At 40.5% G+C, this 8869-nt stretch overlaps 1 protein-coding gene across 2 annotated transcripts in view; it reads left to right on the top strand.

The window, feature by feature from the left end:
* The window catches only part of LOC110464265 (monocarboxylate transporter 5-like), a 22903-nt gene extending 14817 nt beyond the window's left edge, over positions 1-8086 (top strand). For both annotated transcript variants that reach the window (XM_021519376.1, XM_021519375.1), the window contains exons 5-7: positions 4597-5444; positions 6681-6897; positions 7642-8086. In XM_021519376.1, coding sequence (XP_021375051.1) covers positions 4597-5444; positions 6681-6897; positions 7642-7790 — 1214 coding nt within the window. In that variant the 3' untranslated portion in view covers positions 7791-8086. The remainder of the gene's footprint in view (positions 1-4596; positions 5445-6680; positions 6898-7641) is intronic.
* The last annotated feature ends 783 nt before the right edge of the window (positions 8087-8869 follow it).

Here is an 8869-nt window from a genome sequence, read left to right as displayed (position 1 = left end):
GAACCTGTCCCCTGTTTGTACAGTGGTTTAGGGTTTTACGAACCACCTGTCCTCTGATTGTAGAGTGTTTTTACGAACCTGTCCCCTGTTTGTACAGTGGTTTAGGGTTTTACGAACCTGTCCCCTGTTTGTACAGTGGTTTTGTGTTTTACGAACCTGTCCCCTGTTTGTACAGTGTTTTAGTGTTTTACGAACCTGTCCCCTGTTTGTACAGTGTTTTAGTGTTTTACGAACCTGTCTCCTGTTTGTACAGTGGTTTAGTGTTTTTACGAACCTGTCCCCTGTTTGTACAGTGTTTTAGTTTTTTTAAGGACCTGTCCCCTGTTTGTACAGTGGTTTAGTGTTTTTACAGACCTGTCCCCTGTTTGTACAATGTTTTTACGGACCTGTCCACTGTTTGTACAGTGGTTTAGTGTTTTACGAACCTGTCCCCTGTTTGTACAGTGTTTTAGTTTTTTTAAGGACCTGTCCCCTGTTTGTACAGTGGTTTAGGGTTTTACGAACCTTTCCCCTGTTTGTACAGTGTTTTAGTGTTTTACGAACCTGTCCCCTGTTTGTAAAAACACTGTACAAACAGGGGACAGCTTCGTAAAACACTAAACCACTGTACAAACAGAGGACAGTTTCGTAAAACACTAAACCACTGTACAAACAGGGCACAGGTTCGTAAAACACTAAACCACTGTACAAACAGGGGACAGGTCCGTAAAACACTAAACCACTGTACAAACAGGGGACAGGTACGTAAAACACTAAACCACTGTACAAACAGAGGACAGGTCCGTAAAAACACTGTACACACAGGGGACAGGGTCGTAAAACCCTGTACAGACAGGGGGCAGGGTCGTAAAACCCTGTACAAACAGGGGAATGGTTCGTAAAACCCTAAAACACTGTAAAACAGGGGACAGGTCCGTAAAACATTAATCCACTGAACAAACAGGGCACAGGTTCGTAAAACCCTGTATAAACAGGGGACTTAAAAACACTGTACAAACAAGGGACAGGTACGTAAAACCCTAAACCACGGTACAAACAGAGGACAGGTCCGTAAAAAAACTGTACAAACAGGGGACAAGTTCGTAAAATACTACACAAGTGTAGAAACAGGGGACAGGTTCTACAAACAGGGGACAGGCTCCTAAAACACTAAACCACTGAACAAACAGGGGACAGGTACAGGGGACAGGTTCGTAAAAACCTGCACAAACAGGGGACAGGTCCGTAAAATCACTGGTTTTTACGGACCTGTCCTCTGTTTGTAGAGTGTTTTTACGTTCCTGTCCCATGTTTGTACAGTGTTTTAGGGTTTTACGAACCATTCCCCTGTTTGTACAGGGTTTTATGAAGCTGTCCCCTGTTTGTACAGTGGTTTAGTGTTTTACGATCCTGTCCTCTGTTTGTACAGTGGTTGAGGGTTTTGCGAACCTGTCCCCTGTTTGTACAGTGTTTTTACGAACCTGTCCACTGTTTGTACAGTGGTTTAGTGTTTTACGAACCTGTCCCCTGTTTGTACAGTGGTTTAGTGTTTTACGAACCTGTCCCCAGTTTGTACAGTGTTTTAGTGTTTTACGAACCTGTCCCCTGTTTGCACAGTGTTTTAGTATTTTACGAACCTGTCCCCTGTTTGTACAGTGGTTCAGGGTTTTACGAACCTGTCCCCTGTTTGTACAGTGGTTTAGGGTTTTACGAACCTGTCCCCTGTTTGCACAGTGTTTTAGTATTTTCCGAACCTGTCCCCTGTTTGTACAGTGTTTTAGTGTTTTACAAACCTGTCCCCTGTTTGTACAGTGGTTTAGGGTTTTGCGAACCTGTCCCCTGTTTGTACAGTGTTTTTACGATCCTGTCCACTGTTTGTACAGTGGTTTAGTGTTTTACGAACCTGTTCCCTGTTTGTACAGTGGTTTAGGGTTTTACGAACCTGTCCCCTGTTTATACAGTGTTTTTACGAACCTGTGCCCTGTTTGTACAGTGGTTTAGGGTTTTACGAACCTGTCCCCTGTTTGTACAGTGTTTTTACGAACCTGTCCACTGTTTGTACAGTGGTTTAGTGTTTTACGGACCTGTCCTCTGTTTGTACAGTGGTTTAGTGTTTTACGAACCTGTTCCCTGTTTGTACAGTGTTTTAGTGTTTTACGAACCTGTCCCCTGTTTGTACAGTGTTTTAGTGTTTTACGAACCTGTCCCCTGTTTGTACAGTGGTTTAGTGTTTTACGAACCTGTCCTCTGTTTGTACAGTGGTTTAGTGTTTACGGACCTGTCCTCTGTTTGTACAGAGGTTTTACGAACCTGTCCCCTGTTTGTACAGTGGTTTAGTGTTTTACGAACCTGTCCCCTGTTTGTACAGTGTTTTAACGAACCTGTCCACTGTTTGTACAGTGTTTTAGGGTTTTCCGAACCTGTCCCCTGTTTGTACAGTGTTTTAGGGTTTTCTGAACCTGTCCCTTCTTTGTAAACTGTTTTTACGAACATGTCCTCTGTTTGTACGGTGGTTTAGTGTTTTTACAGACCTGTCCCCCGTTTGTACAATGTTTTAACGAACCTGGCCACTGTTTGTACAGCGTTTTAGGGTTTTCCGAAACTGTCCCCTGTTTGTCCAGTGTTTTTACGAACCTGTGCCCTGTTTGTACAGTTTTTTTACGAACCTGTGCCCTGTTTGTACAGTGGTTCAGGGTTTTACGAACCTGTCCCCTGTATGTACAGGGTTTTATGAACCTGTCCCCTGTTTATACAGTGTTTTTACGGACCTGTCCCCTGTTTGTACAGTGGTTTAGTGTTTTACTAACCTGTCGCCTGTTTGTACAGTGGTTTAGTGTTTTACGAGCCTGTCCCCTGTTTGTACAGTGGTTTATTGTTTTACGAACCTGTCCCCTGTTTGTACAGGGGTTTAGTGTTTTACGAACCTGTCCCCTTTTTGTACAGTGGTTTAGTGTTTTACGAACCTGTCCCCTTTTTGTACAGTGGTTTAGTGTTTTACGAACATTTCCCCTGTTTGTACAGTGTTTTAGTGTTTTACGAACCTGTCCCCTGTTAGTACAGTGGTTCAGGGTTTTACGAACCTGTCCCCTGTATGTACAGGGTTTTATGAACCTGTCCCCTGTTTATACAGTGGTTTAGGGTTTTACGAATCTGTCCCCTGTTTGTGCAGTGGTTTAGTGTTTTACGAACCTGTTCCCTGTTTGTACAGTGGTTTAGGGTTTTACGAACCTTTCCCCTGTTTGTACAGTGGTTTAGTGTTTTCCGAACCTGTCCCCTGTTTGTACAGTGTTTTTAAGTCCCCTGTTTATACAGGGTTTTACGAACCTGTCCCCTGTTTATACAGTGTTTTTACGGACCTGTCCCCGGTTTGTACAGTGGTTTAGTGTTTTACGAGCCTGTCCCCTGTTTGTACAGTGGTTCAGGGTTTTACTAACCTGTCCCCTGCTTGTACAGTGGTTCAGGGTTTTACGAACCTGTCCCCTGTATGTACAGGGTTTTATGAACCTGTCCCCTGTTTATACAGTGTTTTTACGAATCTGTCCCCTGTTTGTACAGGGGTTTAGTGTTTTACGAACCTGTCCCCTTTTTGTACAGTGGTTTAGTGTTTTACGAACCTGTCCCCTTTTTGTACAGTGGTTTAGTGTTTTACGAACCTGTCCCCTGTTAGTACAGTGGTTCAGGGTTTTACGAACCTGTCCCCTGTATGTACAGGGTTTTATGAACCTGTCCCCTGTTTATACAGTGTTTTTACGAATCTGTCCCCTGTTTGTACAGTGGTTTAGGGTTTTACGAACCTGTCCCCTGTTTATACAGGGTTTTATGAACCTGTCTCCTGTTTGTACAGTGGTTTAGTGTTTTACGAGCCTGTCCCCTGTTTGTACAGTGGTTCAGGGTTTTACTAACCTGTCCCCTGCTTGTACAGTGGTTCAGGGTTTTACGAACCTGTCCCCTGTATGTACAGGGTTTTATGAACCTGTCCCCTGTTTGTACAGTGTTTTAGTGTTTTACAAACCTGTCCCCTGTTTGTACAGTGGTTCAGGGGTTTACTAACCTGTCCCCTGTTTGTACAGTGGTTCAGGGTTTTACGAACCTGTCCCCTGTGTGTACAGGGATTTATGAACCTGTCCCCTGTTTATACAGTGTTTTTACGAATCTGTCCCCTGTTTGTACAGGGGTTTAGTGTTTTACGAACCTGTCCCCTGTTAGTACAGTGGTTCAGGGTTTTACGAACCTGTCCCCTGTGTGTACAGGGATTTATGAACCTGTCCCCTGTTTATACAGTGGTTTAGGGTTTTACGAATCTGTCCCCTGTTTGTGCAGTGGTTTAGTGTTTTACGAACCTGTCCCCTGTTTGTACAGTGGTTTAGACAAGTTGGATTCCTAATTGTCTGGCCCCTAGCATCACTGACGAATCCTAGAAGGACGAAACAGCTATATGATACAGTGTAATTCATGTTTGGCTTACTTGTCTTTTAAAGGTGCATCGCATGTGACTCATTCATCTCTACCTATTTCAATCAGACTATTATCCTATTTCCATTGAGTATGCCTTGTGTTGGAGTTCCACAGATGCCGGTTTACTCGGTTCACTAGGTCGTTGTTGTTGGTTTGTTTTAGGTACAGGGAATGCGTTGCACAATCCACCGATCTTCATGCTTATCGGCGAATATTTTGACAAGAAAAAAGGCCTTGCGAATGCAATATTTATATCCGGAAATTCTCTCGGAGGTATCATTATGCCGCCACTATATCGGTATGTATTTGACAAATATGGTCTACGTGGAGGGCCTATAATCACTGCTGGAATAACTTTGAACTCTTTGGTGGCTGCAGCATTGCTTCGTCCGACCGAATTCTACACTAGAAATATTCCACAGAAATCAACACAGGGAAGTGAATATGTTGAAAAGGAGAGTCCCACCAACGAAAACAATGCCAAAGAAACCCCCCCGAACGACTGTTTAGGGGATTCTAATAATTTGTATCCTTTAATTTCGACAAAAAGAGCAAAACAGCACAGTCCACATGATGCAAACGATACGAATGATATCGTTGACAAAATATCGCGATCCAGTATTGTGCGCTACTTAAGTAATGGCGATTTAGCATCAAGTTCTGTATCTAGTCTTCCGGGGAGAATAGATCACCGTATCATAGCGATGGACGGAGAACACTTCAAAACTGAAACAAGCTTCTTGGTGAAATGTAAAAACAAAATTGATTGTACTTTGATGAAAAATGTCCTTTTTATTCTGTTTCTGACTATTTATTGTTTTGGAAATGTAGCCATTATGTGTGCCCACATTTATATTCCGACCTACGCCCGAGATATTGGTATTGATGATCAACGTATTGCTATCATCGTTTCGATAATGAGTGTAACGGACTTCGTTGGACGTATCCTTGCAGGATATCTGGCAGATCTGTCATCGATCACTCCGCACTGGGTAGTCATTCTCTCACAGGTGAGTCATCTAGTCGTACATACTGTAAAAATGATATTATTCGCGGGGTGTTTATTTTGACTGTTTTCCCGGTCATCAAAGATTGCGCGAAAATAAATACCCCGCGAATATTAATACCATGAATTATGATCTCTTTGGATATAAACAGGCACTCAAATCATATACTGAATGGAGACAAACCGAATTGATTTCAAAGTCTACCCTACCAAGGCTGTTATTGTATCGCTAGTAAGGTCCATGGCATTAAAATATCGTACACTAAAGTGTACCTATAATTATAATGTTTGATAACCTGGCTTAATTTGTCTCTCGATCCTGTGCTAGCATTTATCTCTCTCTCTCTTTTTTTGTTATTTCTTTTTAATATTTGAAAATTTCTGTTTATTTTGGGCATGAGATTGAATCTCAGACGGATAGTAGTCAGATTTAAAAAAAGACAAGAATTGTAATTTCTAAACCTTTTGTTGAAATTCGTTGCAAGCTCGACCGTTTCGTGTATTTGCGAAATGAAGATGATTCGCAGTTTATATTTCACAAAGCAAAAACTGATACTCTAAGTCGATTGTATTTATTTTACGACATATCTAGTTTCTCGTCCATTATAACGAAGGGGTTTATTCGTGGTTTCAAAGCCATTGCGATTTTTTATAGCAAACACTGGGTCAGATCATCGTGATTAGCACGCTTTGTGACCAGTTCCGCTCTGCACGTCAGCACACAATATATCATACTTTGGATTATGTTGATATTTGTAGAGATTCTAACCCAATTTATCACCTTATTTTCATTGCAAACTGGCTAATCGCCAACGTGTTCCAATGTTCCCTTTTTCTTTACAAACTGCCGTACGTATGACGCCAAACTTACGCCAATATTTAACTTGACAACAGTGACAGTATAACGGGGTTTTACTGTACCATGAACACATTGCGATATGCGGTTCACAGCGGTAATATTTCAGTTTTCATTATTTTCTTTTTCAAATGCAATAATGCCTATATGTTATATGAGTACATATTACATGATTCATAATAGCATTCTTTGTACAAGATGACGAAAGATAATTTCTTATTTGCATTTAATGTAATACGAAATATTACAAACAAAGTGGTAAGTAACTGGTAATAACTAACCTATATGTAGCATTAACTCTGTGCAATGATCTATAATAGTCTTGGGTGGGTAAGTATATCTAAACCATTCGTGTCTTAAATCGTAGTATTGGTTTCCATTTAGATCGTGGTTGGCGTTGTACTACAGTTTACTGTATATTACACCTCGTTTTGGCGTCTGGTCGTGTTTGTCGCCATATTTGGCTCTACCGCTGGCATGATAGCCGCCTTATTCCCGCCAATGATGATAGAGATTGTTGGAATGAAGCGTTACCGAAGTGCCATGGCCGTATTCATCATCTGTGTTTGTCTGTTTAATGGTCTCGCTCTACCAGTCTTAGGTAAGACAGAGAAGATTGTTGTAGAAAGTGATTCATTATGATATAAGTAGTTAAACTGCATCCAACTTGTTTATATTTAACTTTTGTTTTGTATTAGGATCTGAACTAGGCCTTTCTAATAAACTATCATTGAACCATCTTTAAGGAAGTTCATTATAATTTATTATTTTGACATCATAAATTATCAAACGTAAGTGTTATAAATACTTCATTATATTTTCCCTCTATTATTGTTCTGCTAGACAAACTCAAGTACATGTATATCAAAAAGTGTCGTTGGTACAGTGACGTCACATTGTTCATATAACGCCCATGTCAACCGTTTTCTAGTTAATTACTCAGAGTCAATATTTCGCTAGTACTATATAGTTGCTAACATTCACGAGGGATTTGATTTGGCGAATTTCACGAACGTGTTAAAATTCGCAAAATTAAAACCCTCGTGAATATTTTGAGATCGTCGCTATAACATCCACGCTGCACAAGTCCGTGGAATCAGTTGAGATGTAGCTACTAGGTCAAAACATCGTTTTGGAAAAAAGTACACTATATAAAAAAAGTTAACTGTTAAAATAAAAATAAATGAATAATAGCTCGAAATTGTGATTCGCGAATAACTTCCGGACCCAAAATCGCAAAGTATTACCCCCGCGAAATTTAACAACCATAACGAGCTTGATATTTAAACGTCATACTAAAATGTGTGTATCACGTCACACTATATGTGTACACAATCCATTTCAGGCTATTTTCGTGACGTCACCAATACATTTCACTTCTCGTTCCACGTCATGGGAGCCTCGTCTTTCGTGGCTATTGTTCTTCTTATTGTATTTGACGTCATCGTGAGAAAACGGGCTCGCAAGAAGAAACTCGACCTGGAGATAAATTGATGACGTCATCGTTCCTTGCACTTATTTGATTAAAGAGTGCTGGTCGCAATGTCATTTTAACCAGTGGACAAGAACATTATGGCCACCACACAGTTGTTCAGTATAAATCTAAAAAGTGTGACGCTGAAATCCACTAAGATACGTATGGTTGTTTAGTGCAACAACTTATTTGAGCCGGAAGTTAAATCTTAGAAGATGCGGCACATACACTAACAAAGGAATCTACAAGCGTATTTCATTTGTGAAGTCAGACAGAAATATAATGTACTTGAATTTGACATGATAATTAAATTGAATATAAATGTCATTGTGTTGCGGTTTGTGTGTTAATACCATTGCACGACGAGAGATCGACAGTATATAGGGACCATTCCGCACGTTCGTACACGATGTACGTGTCCAAAACGGCGTCACCGCTCCATACATTTGATTTCTTTTCCTATTTTTACGAAATTTTCACAAGTGTTCTCAAACATCACTTCTTGTACAAGTTCGTTTTTGGACCCTCTACGGTCAAAAACTAGGTCACTTTTACCATAAATAGAGTTTGATAGAAATTGCTCTGCACATTCTTTTCTTTACCGATCGTCACAAAAATTTTGTTCATAACTATGTTATCCGAATTCCATCAAAGAAAAAAACTTTTCCAACATTCAGAATATTTTTGTTTTGTCGAATTATTTTCTTAAATATCTCACGTGTAACTTGAACAGTAAGCAACAACACAACAAAAAGCTACTTTTCTTCATTAGACGATAAATACATGTACTCATGTTTTTCACGTGGTATGAACTTCTATGCAACAGTGAGTGTGAAGGTTAATATACCATCACTGTCCAATGCCTTAGGTAATTCATTGAAGCCAGCTGAACAAGCCGTGGACACAAGGTGTACATGTCCATCTGGTTAACACCTGTTCCTATGGGAGTATGTACTAGCCAGCTGAACAAGCCGTGGACACAAGGTGTACATGTCCATCTGGTTAACACCTGTTCCTATGGGAGTATGTACTAGCCAGCTGAACAAGTCGTGGACACAAGGTGTACATGTCCATCTGGTTAACACCTGTTCCTATGGGA

This window comes from Mizuhopecten yessoensis, unplaced genomic scaffold (genome assembly GCF_002113885.1).
Source record: "Mizuhopecten yessoensis strain PY_sf001 unplaced genomic scaffold, ASM211388v2 scaffold10977, whole genome shotgun sequence".
NCBI lineage: Eukaryota > Metazoa > Mollusca > Bivalvia > Pectinida > Pectinidae > Mizuhopecten > Mizuhopecten yessoensis.
Note: the sequence above shows the minus strand (reverse complement) of the source record. Positions and strands in the feature narration are given on the sequence as shown.